The sequence below is a fragment of the Halichoeres trimaculatus genome, unplaced genomic scaffold (genome assembly GCF_033239565.1).
Source record: "Halichoeres trimaculatus isolate MK-OKI-2021-1 unplaced genomic scaffold, fHalTri1.1 fHalTri1_scaffold_14, whole genome shotgun sequence".
NCBI classification, from domain to species: Eukaryota; Metazoa; Chordata; class Actinopteri; order Labriformes; family Labridae; genus Halichoeres; species Halichoeres trimaculatus.
Window position 1 is genome coordinate 25,702,764 of NW_027437192.1, and position 20,015 is coordinate 25,722,778.

Sequence of the window (20,015 nt, forward strand, 5' to 3'; positions counted from 1 at the left end):
AGGAAGTATCAGCAAGGTATCAAGTTACAGGACTTAACTTCAATTCCCAAGTACTTGAAATTTTAAGAAAAAAAATTTACCTTCACAATAATTGTAGAAGAAAATGTCATGGCCTTCCGTACCTATGTTTTCCTTTCAACATTATCTCACCACCTGGCTTCATGATTATGAAACTGAAACCAAAAACCTGTCACAGGTATAGAGTAAAATCCTGTTTACGATAATACATTTAGATCTTTCCTCACACTTACATTCAGCTCTCTTCACTCTACTGAATAATGTTCAATACTTTCTTGCATTCTTAAAGTAGGAGTTTTAATTGAACTAACCAATCATTGTAAGTCACTGTGTATGTCTGTAAGTGGGCAAAAAAAGAGGAGACCGAATAACAACTGGACAAGGGATTTATTGTGAAACTTTTCACTTCTTTGCTGCCTCCTTCTGCAGTTTCTTCACCTCATGCTTGATGATCTTGTTCCTCTGCAGAAACACAAATAAATGCATTAATTAAAACGTTAAACAAAAAAAAATTAACTGAAGCATCATCAGATAATAAATCCAGCAACAGCTTGGTTAGTTTAAAAGTCTGTTTTAATCTGCCTCTTGAAGAGAAACATTTGAAAACCACATTATCTTTTGTCTTTATTAATGTTTGCTCACAGCTTCAATTAAATCAAAGTGACCCATCATTACTTTCATTAGCTGGAGTTATTTAAACATCCTCCCACTGAAGGCTCAAACAGCTCTTCCCAACACCTAGGGTGTGACAGAACATAGAGCAGGCACAGCACATCTATGGATGGATCTTCTGATCCATATTTTTTAAAGAATTGTTGCATTCAACATAAACAGCTAATACAACGGAATTATTAAATAGCAGTATAATATGTCAATAGACAGGGAAAAAGCTGTTTATCTCTTATAAAACTTTAATTATGCCGACGACAGAGGAAATATACTGGCTGATATTCATCTGCTACAGATATATCTATAGTTGTTAATGACAGGTGCTCAATGAAGAGATTTACTTACCATCCTCTTGGCCTTCATCACCTTGTAGCGGTCAAAGTCAGACATTTTGGCCCTCTGCAAAGATGATAAAATCACAACAGTTAGAACAACCGGAGCAGATACTTAGTCCCGTAATAATCAGGGTTGGAGTTGAGTGTGAGGAAGCTGGGTGCCATATGGCTTTACTTGATTGCAGCATTGACACACATCTTCAATAGTGGGAAAAACAGTACAAGTGCATTCAGCATTTCAAAATTCATTAAACTGATGTGTGATTAATGTTCTTTAAAACAAGGATTACTCAAGGACGATTCTGATTTGTTCTACACAGACTTGACAAAGTCTGGTGAGCAGAGAATGAGTGACTGTCAACTAGTTTCTTTACTTATTTCACTTACTGGATTCAAGTGTTTTAAACCATAGAGTGAAATTTACTACTGCAGCGGTCAGGAAATTGTTCACTGAAGTTTTCTATCTTACTTGATCAGAAAACGAACAGTTATCTTTCACATTCAGCCGAGATCAGGTCCTTACCTACATCTAGACATTGCAGCTTTGCTATCACCACTAACAACTTAGATGATAATAGTCTTCAATGAGAAACTTAAATGATAACTCTAGTTTAGTCCTCATACATACACCACATCTCCAGAGCGAAATTTTACATACTGGTGGCAAAGCATCTTATATACAGCCAAAATAGCTGAGAAATTCAATGACAACACTTGCAATGCAGACCCAACACTTCTAATCTGAACAGGCACATCACATCAAATTATCTTAAAACACCTAATTTGAAAGGGTCCACTTGTGTTAAAAAAATCTAATCTCCATCAGGAGGGGGGATGCTTTTTTAATATTCCACCCAGTATCCATGTGAACACTTAATCCCACCTTTTCAACATGGGGAGGCTGCCTAGCCTTGCTGGTCACTTGTCACCTTGAATTGAGTGTCTTGAAATAACAATTTATTCTATACTTGTTGCATAAAAGTTAAAAAAGTTTTTTTCTACAGAGTGTGGAGAAAGCCCATTCTGACAACATTAAAACTCCAAAAATAAAGAGGGTAGAAAGGAGGATTTAACATCAACAACAGTGGTATTTGGTTAAAACACTGGCAGACTCAACAGTTTACAAACCATGAACTTGGAACAATTTAGTTGGACTGAATCATGTGAATGTACGCAATATCAGTTTCACATGAAAGGGTGTGTCTTAACTAAACTCAGTTGACTATTATACCTTAAAAACAAAAACATGTACAAGCTGAAAGAAGCACAGCTTTTTACCTTCTGTTTAGCCTCGATCTTCTTGGCCCAGCTGCTTTGTGCCCACTTCTCATTGACTCCAGCCTTCTCCCAGGCTCTCCTCACAAACTTCTGGCGAGCGCTGCAAACCATAGGCAGTCAGTATAGATGGAATGGGAATCATCAACGTTTCATCATACACTCTGTAAACACTTTGGAGAAACTTTTTGTCATCTTTTTCTTCAAATGTAGCCATATAAATGTTTGCACTAAAAATCCATATGAAACGGATAAGATCTCAGTAAAAAAAAAAAAAAAAAAAAAAAAAAGAAAGAAGAAAAGAATTCAGGTGGTCTGAGTCCTTGCTCTTACAGTTTCAAAGGCCCAGCTCAGACAAGTTTGATAAGATTGCAACAACTGTACACCCATGTTAATGCTTCTCTCTATTAAAGATAGAATGCTTTTTATGACAAAAATACAAAGGGATCTTAACATTACATAAATGGCATCTTTTTACTAAATGCTAAACCATATGAAGCAAACAAGGAGTTCATTCCAGTAATAGAACAACAAAATATGTCTAAGTTTGGGGGAAACCCCAAATATGTACTCAGGTACACCACATGAATGAGACTTTGTACTTTCATTAAGTTATGTGACACTTCTGGAATCCTGCTGGTTTATAAAAGATGGGATCTGATCATTCTTACACCCTACCTGTGGGGTACTTTGATGACATAGTCTGTGAGCTGCATGCATTTGAAGGGCATGGCTTGCCTCTTCACGCCAGTGCAGGGGCCATCAACAAGAGCCTGAGAAGCACAGGACACATGTAAAAATCAACAAATCACAAGTTGTGCTCAACACTTCCAGCCCCTCCACACCACTCACCCTGTTTTGGTCAATAACATCTACGATGGCCACCAGCTTGCCAGAATGGGGTCCGAAGGAGACGTAGGCAACACGCCCGATCTCAACGAAGCGTTTGAACACCTGAAACACATGATAAGAAGGAAAGAAATATCTTTAAAAGAGAAATTAACTGGACTGGGGAAGTCTAGTGACAACCTCAACTCTGGATTATAAGGAATACAGAAGCATGCTTAGCTCGTAGCCTTCCGCTCTATTGCTTTAGCTCAGAGTAGAGCGATAGCTGATACATTCAAGCTACGAGCTAGCATTAGCTAGCTGCCGCCGGTGGCTTCGCTGCGTACCGTAGAGCAAGAAGGCGTCTGATAATACCATACATATCGTTCACGAAATGACTTTTGATTTAAAATCCTCTCTAGCGCATTATTCGTTCATGGTTCTTGGGACGCTACAGCTTACATGGGCTCCCTTAATGTGACACGAATCGGGCCTCTTCACCTGATGGACCACGTTGTATTTCGAGAATTAGCCGACATCTTATCGAGCAGTATTAACACGTAATATACATCAACAATCACTTTTAAAATACATTGAAAACTTGCATAAAAATGTATCAACAATGCAGAGTGTCATATATCCTGAAAGGGGTTGATTATGTTGTGAGAAAATCGACTTCAAAATGCTATAACTCTCAAGGCGAACTCACCATGATGGCAGTCTGGGAGCAGAAAGGACGTTAGAATTTCCGCCTGACGCACATACATCTTCCGTTTCAGATCTACGCATGCGCAGCGCATTGTACAGTAGACCTCAATAAAGCAGCCCAGTGCTATGACTGAAACCTTGATTATACAGTCTGTAAATGGAACATTTACAAAACGTGTGTGTGGAAATTTTAATATACAGTATTTCAATGTAAAATGTACATACAATGGTTATACAACCACTTGAGGGTCTTAAATAGGCCCAACGTCAAAAAGTAATTGAGACTGAATTACACTTGATTCCTGAACTGTGATACAGTTCATGGATTAAAAAATGAGCAAAATGTGTCAAATAAGACTCCATAAATTTTATAATTTTTCAAGGGTTTTATTTATTGGAAGACAGCTGTTTTAAAATGTAAGATTAAGTACTTGAAAAGAACACTAGATGGCACTAAAGAAGATGAAATCCAGCAGATGGACTGAAAGCAAAAGCAGGGAGTAATGGGTGGAGTTTTTAAAAACAACACAAAACTTTCGAGTGTCGGTCTGCACTTATAGGCTACAGTCTATGGGCTGCACTTGTGTCTCATCGCGGTGGAAAGGAGTGACTGGTCCTCTTCAGCCGAGGTAACGACAGTTTTTTAAGTAAAAGTTAAGGAGATGTAAAGAATGACAGACTTTTACATTTTTGCGTTTCCAATTATACTTGTTCTAGTTTTGAGGTCTGTCTGCGCAGTTCGAAGGATCAATGGTGATTAACGGATTAATGGGATTGAAGTAGCTATACATGGATTTGTGTGTTGGATATTGGTGTATGATAACTTGCTTGTGAGTAAAAAGTGTGACAATTTCCAATAAAACAAGAAGGAGGGGCCCGTTCCTTGTAGGCGGTTCAGATAAAAAGTAAGGATTATGTATATTTGCGCAATATCGTATAAGGCTAAAGTTGAGGCTATTAATTTAAATGCGAGTTTTTGCCGCAATGATGTGGATTAATTACTTTCTGTCATGAATGAACTATTTTGCTCCATTGCAGATTGGTTTCAGGAAGCCAGAGCTAACCTGATACCCAGACGATTTAGGAGAAATAATAATCTGTGTCTCATATGTATGATTTTATATTTGAGTAGTTCTATATAGCTGAACAGGTTTGTTTCCATTTAGTAGCTGCGTGACAATTGTTTTCTACCAAATAATTTAAAAACAACGTCATTTATTTGCATCTAGTGTCTCTTGTTGTTCCAGATCAAAGATCTGCATGGAGAGAAAATGTGTTTGTTTATCATTAACCAAGATATTAGAGCTTGTCTGTGGAAATGAGACAAATTGACAGGAATCTTGTTTACATCAAAGATACATTGCAACAAAAATTCAATACCACCTACCGTCTTTGACACAGGTTCTGGGATAAGAAAACAACACAGTTTGTCTTTTTCTTTTACATATCACTTAAACCGATTTATTTTATTGACTGTGTTGGCTGTAGCAAAATCTAATAAATTTTGACCCCCTTTAGAATAAGAATTACATGATATATTCCTATTCGAGTTATGGGGAAATGAGCTTCACCTGCTTCAAGGAGCGGAACACACCTGACTGACGTCAGGTCAGTCTTGAAACTATTTAGTTAACCAGGTTAGCAAGGTAGGAGAAATGGGGATCAGGTCTGCTAGCACGCCAGAAAATAAATAGATAAATAAAATAAAAAAGGGGGACTTAAAGGTTGGATCTGCAGGTTTTTCCGAAAAAAATGTAATGTCAACTTTTCAGGGAATAATAATCATCTCCTACGGGCCTCTGTAGATAAGTGTCAGTGTATGTGTCTGCCTCAAACCCCTTCTCAGCCTGTTGATGTTTTGGCTGTAATAGGGCGCTTCTGGGCAGAGAGTAGACGTAGGTGCGCTCAGCCAATCACAGTGCGCACATCTATTAGCTTATTAATGAGCTAACCTGTGAGGCTGCAGAAAGACCAGAATCCACGTACAAACCAAGTAAAAACTCCCCCAGACTTCTACACTATAAAGCCTATTCACAGCCTGGTTTTAACGTCACAGAAACTGCACCCATATTTTGCACATTCGGTAAACTGTATTAAACATAGAAGTAGTCTCTGTGACGTCACCCATCTGTTTCTGAAACAGTGAAATGAAGCAAATCCAGGGACGAAGCCACATTGGATCAGACGTGGACTTTGAGTTTCCTTTCTAAAAGCTATGGGCGCCCGTCAGTCACGTGAGCTGTTGCTCTGATCAGACGATTCAGATATCTGCTAAACAGCCAATTTAGAATTTATTAAATGTCATATATGGTTTGATTTTTCTTACATTTTTCTTAAATGTCATGATATAACTTGTCAGTCACTTTGGAATTAAAAGGATGTTGTATGTATTGTGACAACATTTCTAGATTTTGTAAATTTAACTATGAACATGTCTTACTTTACAGATCACAAAGAGGCTTTTACAATGGAGAAACCGTAAGAACTTCTTTTTTCTTGAATTCAGGTGTGCTTTTCACGAATACCAAAGCACAGGTTTGACATCTAAAGTGTAAACTTCAGTCCACAAACATTGACTGAAGTCAGAGAAGTAGTGTGATATAAGATGATTAGAAAGAATCACTATATTCCCCTTGTTATGTATCGTCACAGTGTAACTTTTATAAATGTCTTTGTGAACGCTGCTGTGAATTTAAGTTTTGGTTCCTTCTCAACCTCACAGGACTGAAGACATAGTTGAGTGGCTCAACAAGCACAAAACTGGAGGTGAACTACACACATCATTGCCTCACACATTGTTAAACCTCACTTCTTTTTTCATATCCTGTGAAACACATTCTGTGTGATCTGTTTCAGATGGAGATCACATGAAATGTATGAAAGATCTTGTGTGCACATTTGAAGACAAATCTGTGCGCCTTCAACATCCAGTTGATGCAAAATGGGTGATATGTGACCTCCATGGCACAATTTATGAAAACGATGAGGATGTGGTGAACGGATGGGAGAAATTCTACCTTCCTGATGAAGTCAAGATGCAGGTAATGGGTAAAGTCACAGGGACGTCATACCCCTGTGAGCAACTTGTTCTGATGACCTGCAGCGATGGAAAGATTTATGGATATGATGGAGAGGAGCTGCATGTGGTAGCTTCCAGTCCAGAGCAGCTCTGTGCAAAGGGATTACAGGATCCAGCATCCCTGAGCTATTACAACGGGCAGGCCTTCAAAGATCTGGTGAGAAGTTTCACTTTCAATTTCTAAGAACAAACAAATGATAAGCTCTGGTTTCTTTTTTTTCTTTCTTTTTAATTATAATGAGAGCCTTGCTAACTTTTCTTTTTCTGCCGTCTGCTGTGAATAGACTGATGAGGACTGGAACAAAGTGAGGCAGAGTGAAGTAGGGAAGAGTTTGGACAGAGCACATGACGCTCTGGTGAACGAACATAAATCGAGATTTCTGGAAAGTTTAAAAAATGGAGGTGAGTGTGAGGCATTTTGGTTCAAGCCAGATTTTTATAAAGCAGATCTTTGGAATAGTTTCCAAAATAAGGAGCTGACATCACAGGACACCTATTGTCTTTGATACATTTTTAACAACCAACAAATTAAAGAAGGATTGAAATAACATCCCTTCTGTCAGAGTAATAGATCATAACAAGTGAAGACTGGTCAGACTTCAAAATCTGATCTGCTAGTGTTCAGCTGACTTACAAGAGACAAACATCAAGTGGAAATCAACTGAGCTTCACCTCAGAGCTTTTTTGATCCAATGAACATATTTTGATAAGAAGCAAGGAAATAAGAAAGTTGAGTTTATTCATTGTTCCATCCAAGAGCAGAGGTCACACAGCAAAGTAGAGCAAACAGTTTAGAGAAATAATTCTGTTTGAAAAAAAGCAAGGTTAAATGTCATCTGTGTAGACCCCACAGGGAGCAGACAGGAAATCAACAGTAGGCCCGGGACAGAACCATGAGGGACACCTCCAGACAGGTCTTCTGCTGATAAGAAATATTTAGCAGCTTTATACAACATTTTCTAGTAGAAAGATAAAGCCACAACCCATCAGTGTACAACACTTTCTGAATCATTTTAACCCTAAGAAGAGAAAATTTATGTCAAATGCTGAGTGCTCCTGACAGAAAAATGAACACAGAGCAGATGTAAACTGGTCAGAAACAATGATAGTGTTGAAGGAGAGAGGTGTAGAGATTTAGCATCGACAAACATGGCAGAAGAGCAAAATGTTCAAAACAGGAAGTGGTGAGACCAGGTGTTGGAGAGTGATGGATTGTAGAAATCAATGATGAACCTGTTGACTTAGTGACAGAGAATCCTCATTCTTAGCAGGGTTAGTTTTATCCATTGATCAGAGGTATAAATACACATTAAAGATTATTGACCTTGATCTTATTTTTTACTCTATCAGCAGGTGAAGAAAACCTGAAAATCCCTGAAAGCGAGACAGAGAAAAGTGCCAGCGCAGAAAAGAAGGAGCTCAAGCCTATGAGACCATCATCAGGAGACTCATCATCAGGTAATGTAATGTGTCATGTAGGTTACTGAGAGGCAGAGACTGACCAGGGGGTAGAGGCTGACCAGATAATGGATAATGTGGCGTTTACGACACTGGATATCTACACTGCTCAAAAAATAAAGGGAACACTAAAATAACACATCCTAGATCTGAATGAATGAAATATTCTTATTAAATACTTTGTTCTTTACATAGCTGAATGTGCTGGCAACAAAATCACACAAAAATTATTAGGAAATCAAATGTGCTAACCCATGGAGGTCTGGATTTGGAGTCACTCTCAAAGTCTCAGTGGAAAAACACACTATAGGCTTTTCCAACTTTGATGTCATGTCCTTAAAACAAGTCAAAATAAGGCTTAGTAGTGTGTGTGGCCTCCTCGTGCCTGTATGACCTCCCTACAATGCCTGGGCGTGCTCCTGATGAGGTGGTGGATGGTCTTCTGGGGGATCTCCTCCCAGACATAGACTAAGGCCCCGTTTACACAACGCCGAAAACGGTCGATTCCGCAAACATTTCGTTGCGTTTTGGCCTTCCGTTTAGACGAGACCACGTTGCGTTTTCAGTGAAAACGCAAACTTTTGAAAACGCTCCCCAGAGTGGAAAGATCTGAATCCGCTCCTCCATCCAGCTTCGTGTAAACACAGAGCGGAGCGTCTCAGGGTGAAACGCTGACGTCACCGCATGCGCACTCGCAGTTTCAGGTTGAAGGCTCCGCGCTCAGCCACATTTCCAGTTGAGCCAGTAGTTGGCGGTAATGCGCGTCATGGTTGGATTGCCGACCGTCTCACACAACAAAACGCCAGAAAAAGAAAGAACAGAAGAGGAGACTTCTCCTCCTGGAGTCGTATGAACGCGGATCGTTTTCACGCCGTCCTCATGTAAACGCGGGCGGCTTTTGAAAACGCAAAGGAAGAATCGTTGCGGGAGTCTCTGTGTAAACGGGGCCTAAAGCATCCACCAACTCCTAGACAGTCTGTGGTGCAATGTGGCGTTGGTGGATGGAGCGAGGCTTGATGTCACAGATGTGCTCAATTGGATTCAGGTCTGGGGAAAGGCCGAGCCAGTCCATAGTGTCAATGCCTTCATCTTACAGGAACTGCTGACACACTCCAGCCACATGAACTCTAGCTTTGTCTTACATTAGGAGGAACCCAGGGCCAACCCCACCAGCATTTGGTCTCACAAGGGGTCTGAGGATCTCATCTCGGTACCTAATGGCAGTCAGGCTACCTCTGGAGAGCACATGGAGGGCTGTGCGCCCCCCAAAGAAATGCCACTCCACACCATTACTGACCTCCAAAGTGGTCATGCTTGAGGATGTTGCTGGCAGCAGAACGTTCTCCACGGCGTCTCCAGACTCTGTCACATCTGTCACATGTGCTCAGTGTAAACCTGCTTTCATCTGTGAAGAGCACAGAGCGCAGGTGGCCAACGTCCTGCACGGTGCTGGACTGTAAGCACAACCCCCACCTGTGGACATCAGGCCCTCACACCACCCTCATGGAGTCTGTTTCTGACCCTTTGAGCAGACACATGCACATTTGTGGCCTGCTGGAGCTCATTCTGCAGGGCTCTGTCAGTGCTCCTCCTGTTCCTCCTTGCACAAAGGAAGAGGTAGTGGTCCTGCTGCTGGGTCGTTGCCTTCCTACGACCTCCTCTACGTCTCCTGATGTACTGACCTGTCTCCTGGTAGCGCCTCCATGCTCTGGACACTACGCTGACAGACAGAGCAAACCTTCTTGCCACAGCTCACATTGATGTGCCATCTTGGATGGCGATTGTCTTTTCCATTTGCACAACATGTGAACCTGATTGTCAAACAGTGTTGCTTCCTAAAGCCGCGTTTCCACCAAGCAGTCCGGGTCGGTTCGTCTCGGTACGGTGCGCTTTTAGCGGCGTTTCCACACACTCATCCCGGGACGGATCCCTAAAAACCGAGACAAGCCGTCCCAATTTTTTGGGACCCTTTCGTATGGGTGCCAGACTGAACCAATCCGCTCTCGGGAGGTGGAGCAACACACTGCAGACGGTTGATTGGTCAAAAGAATCGTCACTTACCCCGACAGCGGCTGCATTTCTCCTGGCGGCTCACAGACTTCTCTGAAACGAAGCTTGATTGCACTTTGTAACAGAGAGTTACATGAAAATCACAGAGAGGACGAAATGCTGCATGTCTTCCATCCGTGCTTTTTGTTTACTGTGTCGCGTTTTCTTCTTTGTTGGATTTAATAGCGGGGTAAGCTGCTACGGCGTCGCGCTATTGTTTACCAGCTGCGGCTTCCGGCATCCGGCTTACACGCCGCCCACCACAAGAGGGCACAGTTTGCTGTGGAAACGCAAACGGGATCAGACTTAACCATCCCAAACTGTACTGAACCGACCCGTACTGCTTGGTGGAAACGCAGCTTAAGTGGACCGTTTGATTTCACAGAAGTGTGATTGACTTAGAGTTACCCTGTGTTGTTTAAGTGTTCCCTTTAGTGTTTTGAGCAGTGTATGTAGTCCCACCATGTCTAGGTCTTTGCTTGTGTTGTACTTGGTCTCAGACGTAAAATGCCTTTTTAAGTTTTTGAGCTCTCATAGGAGGGCATTTTTCTTTTACTTTGTGAAATGGTTTCTAACCTATCTATGACTTTAGAAATTAAAAGCATGGTGTTTTGTATTGTGGTAAAGTTTTTTTTACTTTTGTAAAGTAAACAATGAAAATGTTTTTCTTTACAGATTACAAAGGAGTTTTTACCATGGACAAAATGTAAGAAATGATTTTCTTTTTTGGTTCATGTGAAGAGAGGTTTTTATTAGGGCTGAACAATTAATCAAATTTAAACCGACATTGCAATGTAACCGAGTGCAATTTTCAAATCGCAGAGTCTGCAATTTATAAAAATAAAATTTTAAAAAGTTTCATGTAACAAATTCGAAGAGGATATGGTAATTTGTGCTCCTTCTTCCTTAAAAACCAGCAAAAGTTAAAATGCTGTTTTTCTGGCAAAAAATGTTACACGTCTACACAGCTTGAAGTTAAATCAATCAGTCAATATTCCTCTGTGATAGTTAAATAAAGATATATTATTTGTATTAATTCATGCTTCAGTCTATTTCATCTCATCATAACATGTAGGCTTGGCCGTCATACTAAAGAATGATATAGACTGATTTTATTAATTGTTTTTAGGAAATAGTGCAAAAGATATCCCCCCCCCCCCCCCCCCCCCCAAAAAAAAATAAAAAATAAAAAATATAAAATAAATAAATAAATAAAATAAAGATAAATAAAAAATAAAAAAATAAAATAATTAATTGATGAATAAATAAATAATTAAAATTGCATGCTAAATCGCAATCACAATATTGGTAAAAAAAAAAAAAAACGCAATTAGATTATTTTCCAAAATCGTATAGCCCTAGTTTTTATGGGCCTGCTGCCCTGTGTCTAACTCTCATACACACACACACACACACACACACACACACACACACACACACACACACACACACACACACACACACACACACACACATACACATACCCACACTGAACACAAGTTGGAGGTATGAATTTTTTTGTGATCTTTTATGCAACGTGGAGTTAAAGGGACTTTGAAGGACATCTGTAACTTATTTGGGATTTTAGGATCAATCAGTTAAACCACCATATTCCTTCTTTTTCTGTAAATAACGTTTATCTCTCATTACATCTTTATCAATAGGGTTCTTTAAGTTACAGTATGATAAAGAGGAAATTGGTAACCAGTGTGTTTTTCTGTTCTGAGTCCTCTCTACAGCCCTGGGCTGTAGAGAGGTGAGTTGAGAACTCATTCGAATGATTTTTTGCCTGCTGTGAAAGCCTGATTGCTGAATAAAAGTGATAATTTTGCTACAACGGGCTCCATCTTTGTGTACACTGTGACAGGTCAAGTGGGGATTTCAAAAAAATTGACACAGCACAGGTTTAAGAACTAAGAGTCCAGAAACATTAAGTGAAGTTAGAGTATCAGTGTTATAATAAGATGATTAGAAAGAATCACTATATTCCCCTTGTTATGTATCTTCACATTGTAACTTTTAAAGATGTCTTTGTGAACACTGCTGTGACATTTAGCTTGGTTCCTTCTCTACTTCACAGGACTCAAGACATAGTTGAGTGGCTCAACAAGCACAAAACTGGAGGTGAACTACACACATCACTGCCACACAAATTGCAAAACCTCACTTCATTTTTTTATATTCTGTGAAAAAGCTTTTGTGTGATCTGTTTCAGGTGGAGATCACATGAAATGTATGAAAGATCTTGTGTGCACATTTGAAGACAAATCTGTGCGCCTTCAACATCCAGTTGGTGCAGAATGGGTGATATGTGACCTCCATGGCACAATTTATGAAAACGATGAGGATGTGGTGAACGGATGGGAGAAATTCTACCTTCCTGATGAAGTCAAGATGCAGGTAATGGGTAAAGTCACAGGGACGTCGTACCCCTGTGAGCAACTTGTTCTGATGACCTGCAGCGATGGAAAGATTTATGGATATGATGGAGAGGAGCTGCATGTGGTAGCTTCCAGTCCAGAGCAGCTCTGTGCAAAGGGATTACAGGATCCAGCATCTCTGAGCTATTACAACGGGCAGGCCTTCAAAGATCTGGTGAGAAGTTTCACTTTCAATTTCTAAGAACAAAGAAACGATAAGCTCTGGTTTCTTTTTTTTCTTTCTTTTTAATTATAATGAGAGCCTTGCTTACTTTTCTTTTTCTGCCGTCTGCTGTGAATAGACTGATGAGGACTGGAACAAAGTGAGGCAGAGTGAAGTAGGGAAGAGTTTGGACAGAGCACATGACGCTCTGGTGAACGAACATAAATCAAGATTTCTGGAAAGTTTAAAAAGTGGAGGTGAGTGTGAGGCATTTTGGTTCAAGCCAGATTTTTATAAAACGGATCTTTGGAATAGTTTCCAAAATAAGGAGCTGACTTCACAGGACACCTATTGTCTTTGATACATTTTTAACAACTGAAATAACATCCCCTCTGACAGAGTAATAGATCATAACAAGTGAAGACTGGTCAGACTTCAAAATCTGATCTGCTAGTGTTGAGCTGACTTACAAGAGACAAACATCAAGTGGAAATCAACCGAGCTTTACCTGAGAGCCTTTTTTTGATCCAATGAACATATTTTGATAAGAAGCAAGGAAATAAGAAAGTTGAGTTTCTTCATTGTTCCATCCAAGAGCAGAGGTCACACAGCAAAGTAGAGCAAACAGTTTAGAGAAATAATTCTGTTTGAAAAAAAGCAAGGTTAAATGTCATCTGTGTAGAAAGGATTGGAAACATCTTTCAAAATCTAAATATAAGACCCCACAGGGAGCAGACAGAAAACAACAGGGGGCCCAGGACAGAACCATGAGGGACACCACTAGAAGAAATATTTATCAACTTTCTTTAATTTGTCAGTTGCTTAAAATGTATCAAAGACCATAGGTGTCCTGTAATTTCAGCTCCTTATTTTGGTTGATAAGGAAGGGGTGTTGAAGAGTGATGAGTTGTAGAAAGCAAAGATGAGCCTGTTGACTTAGTGACAAAGAGAATCCTCATTTCCAGCAAGGTTCATTTTATCATTTCAGTTGGAACTTTCCAGAATGGTTTGTTTTCTAGTGTCAGCCACTTTTCTGACTATCTTTGTTCTATAGGTCCATCAAACAGAGGTAGAACAGCACATTAAAGATTATAGACTGTGACCTTTTTTTCCTTTATCAGCAAGTGAAGCTAAAGAAAACCCGAAAATCCCTGAAAGCGAGACAGAGAAAAGTGACAGAGCTGAAAAGGTGGAGCTCAAACCCATGAGGTCATCATCAGGAGACTCATCATCAGGTAATGTAACGCATCATGTAGGTTCCTGAGAGGCAGAGACTGACCAGGGGGTAGAGGCTGTCCAGATAATGGATAATGTGGGCATTTTATAACTCTTGATCAGTGTTACCCAATCCTGGTCCTGGGCGACCCCTGCCCTGCATGTTTTAGATGTTACCCCACTCCAACACACCTGATTCAAATGAATGGCTCGTTATCAGGCTCAAGCAGAGCTTGATGACGAGCTGATCATTTGAATCAGGTGTGCTGGAGTTGGGAACATAAAAAACATCTATTTAATGAACTTTTATTATTACTATTATTATTATTTTAATTTAGATTTAAATTTTTTAAAAAAAATTTAAGGGTGAAAACAAACAAACAAACAAAAAGTTTTAGAGGACCCCTGAGGCAGTGATCACATGCTCAGAAATGATCCAAGCTGGACATATTGGCATTTTTAAAAAAAAGTAAAGTTAAATAACAAAAGCCCTAATTGATGGCATTAAGGGGGAAGAGTGAGTCAAAATTGATGTTTTGTGTAAATGTGAATCAAATTAATTGTGTATTTTAATGTAAAATTATTTTTAACTCTTTTTAGAATCTGAGGTGAGATGGTTAATGAACCGATTGGAAAGAGAGATAAAAGACTATGTGATAGAAGAGTGTGGGCCTAAGTCGTCATTAGGTAAGATCAGACGTCAGGTACAGTGCATCCAGAAAGTATTCACAGCACTTCCAACTTTTTTATGTTGTCATTATGGGGTGTTGTGCGTATAATTTTAAGGGGGAGAAAAGGATTTATTCCATTTTTGAATAAGGTTTTAACACAACAAAATGTGGAATAAGTGAAGCCGTGTGAATACTTCCCAGAGACACTGTGTTAATGATGCTTAATGTTGTTACAGTCATACGAGCTCTGCATGTCCTGACAACAAAATTGAGTTGCATCATTAAATATCACGGCATGAGTTCATTTCAATTTTTTGTCTTTTTTAGCTCATAGAATTAGAGACACATTGGAAAAGTTGGAAAAGGAGCTTGAGGATAGCATAAGGTCTAAGTTTGGGCATATGTTATCATCATCACCATCATCACCATCATCATCATCATCAGGAGAACCTTCATCAGGTAATGTTAGGTGTGTTACTAATGCTTTGTGTACGCCTTGTCATACAGGCTCTGCATGTTCTTACAATAAAATTAAGTTTTTGTCCAATTTACCTTTGGCTGTCTGAACAGATTCAAGTTGTTAAAATTAAAACCAAAGCTCACCAAATATTTTGTTGGAGGACAGACTAGCTGGAGCAAAATGAACATACACAATGTCTGAAGGTTTTGGTAAATCAAACTATTGAAGATTTATAAAACAAAACAGATTAGAAAACTGATTCATTCATGCATTCATTTTCTGTACCCCGTATCCTGTTCAGGGTCATGGGTGGCTGGAGCCCTTCCCAGCTGTCATTGGGCGAGAAGGGGGGAGGGACTGGTCACCAGCCAATCACAGGGCTAGATTAGAAAATAAACAAATAAAAATAAGTTATTAAGTGAAGGAGAAAGGCAAAGAGAAGAAGAGAGCTTGTCTGCGAGTGTTTAAATACTGTGAAGGTGAAAAGGAGATTTAAGGACAGATTAGGTTGGCAGATATTTATCAGTAACAGGTGTGATTTATCCTGGATTTTTTTTTGCAGATGAAGAAACAACACAAAAGTGGACAGAAAAGCCGGAGAAGGGTACATGGCAGGGTTTGAGCTCCAGGCCATCATCACTGGCTGATGTTTTAGCCACCAAACAATGGGCTGATCCAAGTCGGGGTATGTGACACTGACGTCACCACTTGTGTATTTTCCCAAACTGTTTTTTTTTTTCCTCCACTAACACTAAGTTTGTGGATTTCTGCTTTTTCTAGCATTAAGGGTCAGACGGATAATGGAGCAGTTGGAAAGAGAAGTTGAGAATAACATGAGGGATTGGCGTAGGTCTATGTCATCATCAACAGGTTTGTTACTGATACTTCATGTTTGTACTACTGTGGCCCTGAAGTGCAAAACACATTGGCAAACTGACTAAACACATTGGCAATGAACTAAACACATTGGCAATTAACTAAACATAACGGCAAATTGACTAAACACAACGGCAAATTAAATAAACACAACAACAAATCCACTAAACACAACGGATATTTAACTTAACACAACAGCAAATCGACTAAACACAACGGCAGATTAAGTAAACACAACAGCAAAAAAACTAAACACATCGGCAAATTAACCAAACACATTGTTAATAAACTAAACACAAGGGCAAATTAACTTAACACAACGGCATAAAACTAAACACAACGGCAAATTAACTAAACACGAGAGGAAATAAACTAAACACAACTGCAAATAAACTGAACACAACGGCAGATTAAGTAAACACAACAGCAAATAAACTAAACACATTGCCAAATTAACTTAACACATTGTCAATAAACTAAACACAACTGCAAATTAACTAAACACAACAGCAAATCCACTAAACACCACGGCAAATTAACTAAACACAACGGCAAATTGACTCAACACAAAGGCAAATTAACTAAACACATTGGCAATAAACTAAACACAACGGCAAATTAACTAAACACTACAACAAATCCACTAAACACAACGGCAAATGAACCCAACACAACAACAAATCCACTAAACACAACGGCCAATAAACTAAACACAACAGCAAATAAACTAAACACATTGCCAAATTAACTTAACACATTGTCAATAAACTAAACACAACGGCAAATTAGTTTAACACAACGGCAAATTGACTCAACACAATGGCAAATTGACTCAACACAACGGCAAATTGACTAAACACATTGTCAAATTAACTAAACACATTGTCAATAAACTTAACACAACGGCAAATTAACTAAACACATTGGCAAATTAACTAAACACATTGTCAATAAACTAAACACAATGGCAAATAAACTAAACATAACGGCAAATTGACTCAACACATTGCAAATAAACTAAACACATTGCAAATAAACTAAACACAACGGCAAATCAACGAAACACATCGGCAAATCAGCTAAACGAAACGGCAAATAAACTAAACACAATGGCAAATTAACTAAACACAACAGCAAATGAACTAAACACTCCAGCAAATTCACTCAACACAACGGCAAATTAACAAAGGTTGTTGAAAGTCCACAACCCTGAAAGACACTTCTTGAAGCCTTTTGCCACAGCCACTGCATAAGTTTGGTGATGGCTCAACCGCCTCCCTTCCACAATTTGGACAGTACATGGTGCACCACTACCCCGCAGTCTCCCGAGTTACCGCCGTTACGTTTATGTATCGTTGCTACTTTCCCGACAACTTCGGGGTCAAAGGGGCTTTTGTCCAATCAAACACATTCTCCTTCTCTCTCTCTCATCCAATCACCGACGACAAATACCGCCACAAGTACCTACCTCTTCTGGTAGAACTGGAGTGATTTGCTTTTGTGTTTAGTTCATTTGCCAATGTGTTTAGTTGATTTGCCGTTGTGTTTAGTTAATTTGCCGTTGTGTTTAGTTAATTTGCCGTTGTGTTTGGTTGATTTGCCGTTGTGTTTAGTTTATTTGCTGTTGTGTTTAGTTAATTTGCTGTTGTGTTTAGTTAATTTGCCGTTGTGTTTGGTTGATTTGCCGTTGTGTTTAGTTTATTTGCTGTTGTGTTTAGTTTATTTGCCATTGTGTTTAGTTTATTTGCCGTTTCGTTTAGCTGATTTGCCGATGTGTTTCGTTGATTTGCCGTTGTGTTTAGTTTATTTGCCGTTGTGTTTAGTTTATTTGACAATGTGTTTAGTTTATTTGCCGTTGTTTAATTAATTTGCTGTTGTGTTTAGTTTATTTGACAATGTGTTTAGTTTATTTGCCGTTGTGTTTAATTAATTTGCTGTTGTGTTTAGTTTATTTGCTCTTGTGTTTAGTTAATTTGCCGTTGTGTTTAGTTAATTTGCCGTTGTGTTTAGTTATTTGCCGTTGTGTTTAGTTTATTTGCTGTTGTGTTTTGCCCTTCAGGGCCACTGTATTGTACAGTAATACAGATGATGCATGATCTCACAGCAAAAATAAAGTTCTGAATGATTTAGTCTTTAAAAGTGTAAATAAATCACAGAAATAAAGTTCACCAAACATGTTGTGAGAGGACTGATAAGACGATGGCATAGCTTTATTACACAATCCAGGCAGAAGCAACACATTCCTTCATGTGAAGACAAAAACAAATCAGTTAAGGTAAGGTCTGCAGGATTTTCCTAAAAAAATGAAACGTCACAATTGACAGGAATTATCTGCTCTATTGTCACTTCTGGGCCCCTATACATGTGTGTCAGTGTCTGTGTCTGCCTCAACCCTCTCCTCTGCCTTTATGTTGATGTTTTGGTTGTGTCAAGATGTTTCTGGGCAGAGAGTTCCCATGGCAACTTTAGTCAATCAGTGTCCATTGGGCAAGTGGCTTTACATGTTTATAACAGTGAGTGGAGACACTGTCCTGAGCAGCTACGACCGTGGATGTAGCACGGAGGAAGAAAAACACAACTAAAGTGAAACAGGACGGCAAACAGTTGCAGTGGGTGTGCACTGCCAATGGCTCTGAGCTAAGGAAGAGGGGCGCAGTTTGAATTTGGGTTTACTAACAAGTAACCAAAATACCTGCAGACCCTACCTCTAAATGCAGTAAAATGGTGAAGATGAGGAGAGGAAGAACAGTAAAATAATATGCAGATTATGTATGTGAATCTGTTTCCTTTGATATAATTCTGTTATTTTATTTGTAATTTTTACCTTTTTGAAAAGTTCAACGGTTAATGGAAAGGTTGAAAGAAGCAATAAAGGAAGATGTTCAGCAAAAGCTGGCTCCTGAATCTGTGAGTGCAACACGGGGAGACTCTTCTCATCAGACTAAGGCTGTGAGCCCAGGTAAATAAGAGAATAACATTTGTGTTCATCACTAAATCAATCTGCTAGTGTCATTAGTCAGATGTACATTGCTACAAAACATCTATCAAACGAGACTGTGTTATATTGTTTTATTTTATTCTGAAAGGGTGAGAACAAGTGCGTTGAAAGTGTTGGACAACAGCTAAGACAGTGGTCAAATGACCAGTTATGCGCTAATCCGGACAAATTAACATAATAAAGAAAGTTAGAAGAAGACTCGGAGACAGGAAGAGAAAGATTAAATTCAAAGATTAAATAAAGATGGATGTTTTGTGTAAATGTGAATCATGTCATCATGTTTTTATTTGAAATGTTTCTTTTTTTAAGAACCTGAAGTTGACTGGTTAATTTACCAGTTGGAAGATGAGATAAAGGACTACATGAAATCTGGGCCTATGTCGTCAAGACACTCTTCATCAGGTACTATCAGGCATTCGGTGTGTTACTGATGCTTCATGTTGTTACAGTCATACATGCTCTGGATGTTCTCACAACAAAATTGCACCTGTCTTGATAAAGTTCTAAAAAGTGAAAACAAACAATTCAAGTGCTTAACTATAGGGAACAAAGCTCAGCAAACATTTTGTAAGTGGACAGACAAGACTGTGGCAAACTATTCAGATGTAAACTGAGCAGGAGTTCAGTAATCAGTAACAAAGATGACATGAAAAAGAGAGCTGAAGGGGAGATTAGGTGGGTAGGTACTTATCAATATGCTGGTAAGATTTATTCAGACATTTTGTCTTTAGCAGAAAAAGAAATGCAAACAGGAAGAAAGAAGTCAAGGGCAGGTACACAGCAAAGCTATCCA

The 20,015-nt window shown here is 39.2% G+C and overlaps 2 protein-coding genes across 2 annotated transcripts; one reads left to right on the top strand and one right to left on the bottom strand.

Moving 5' to 3' along the window:
• Positions 1–386: 386 nt before the first annotated feature.
• rpl14 (ribosomal protein L14) lies at positions 387–3,915 on the bottom strand. The gene is made up of 6 exons (XM_074687000.1): positions 3,835–3,915; positions 3,150–3,251; positions 2,976–3,070; positions 2,301–2,400; positions 1,033–1,086; positions 387–480 (listed from the first exon to the last, which is right to left on the bottom strand). The coding sequence occupies exons 1-6, from the start codon at positions 3,835–3,837 to the stop codon at positions 421–423; spliced, it is 414 nt and encodes a 137-aa protein (XP_074543101.1). The 5' UTR covers positions 3,838–3,915; the 3' UTR covers positions 387–420.
• Positions 3,916–4,425: 510 nt separating this feature from the next.
• LOC141803346 (uncharacterized) lies at positions 4,426–19,653 on the top strand. The gene is made up of 18 exons (XM_074687315.1): positions 4,426–4,462; positions 5,977–6,067; positions 6,281–6,311; positions 6,556–6,599; positions 6,690–7,069; positions 7,197–7,314; positions 8,263–8,370; positions 11,095–11,125; positions 12,500–12,543; positions 12,635–13,014; positions 13,142–13,259; positions 14,124–14,237; positions 14,818–14,904; positions 15,216–15,347; positions 15,911–16,033; positions 16,129–16,218; positions 19,061–19,183; positions 19,532–19,653. Exons 2-18 carry the CDS (start codon positions 6,049–6,051, stop codon positions 19,651–19,653), a joined length of 2,064 nt encoding a protein of 687 aa, XP_074543416.1. The 5' UTR covers positions 4,426–4,462; positions 5,977–6,048.
• Positions 19,654–20,015: the final 362 nt, after the last annotated feature.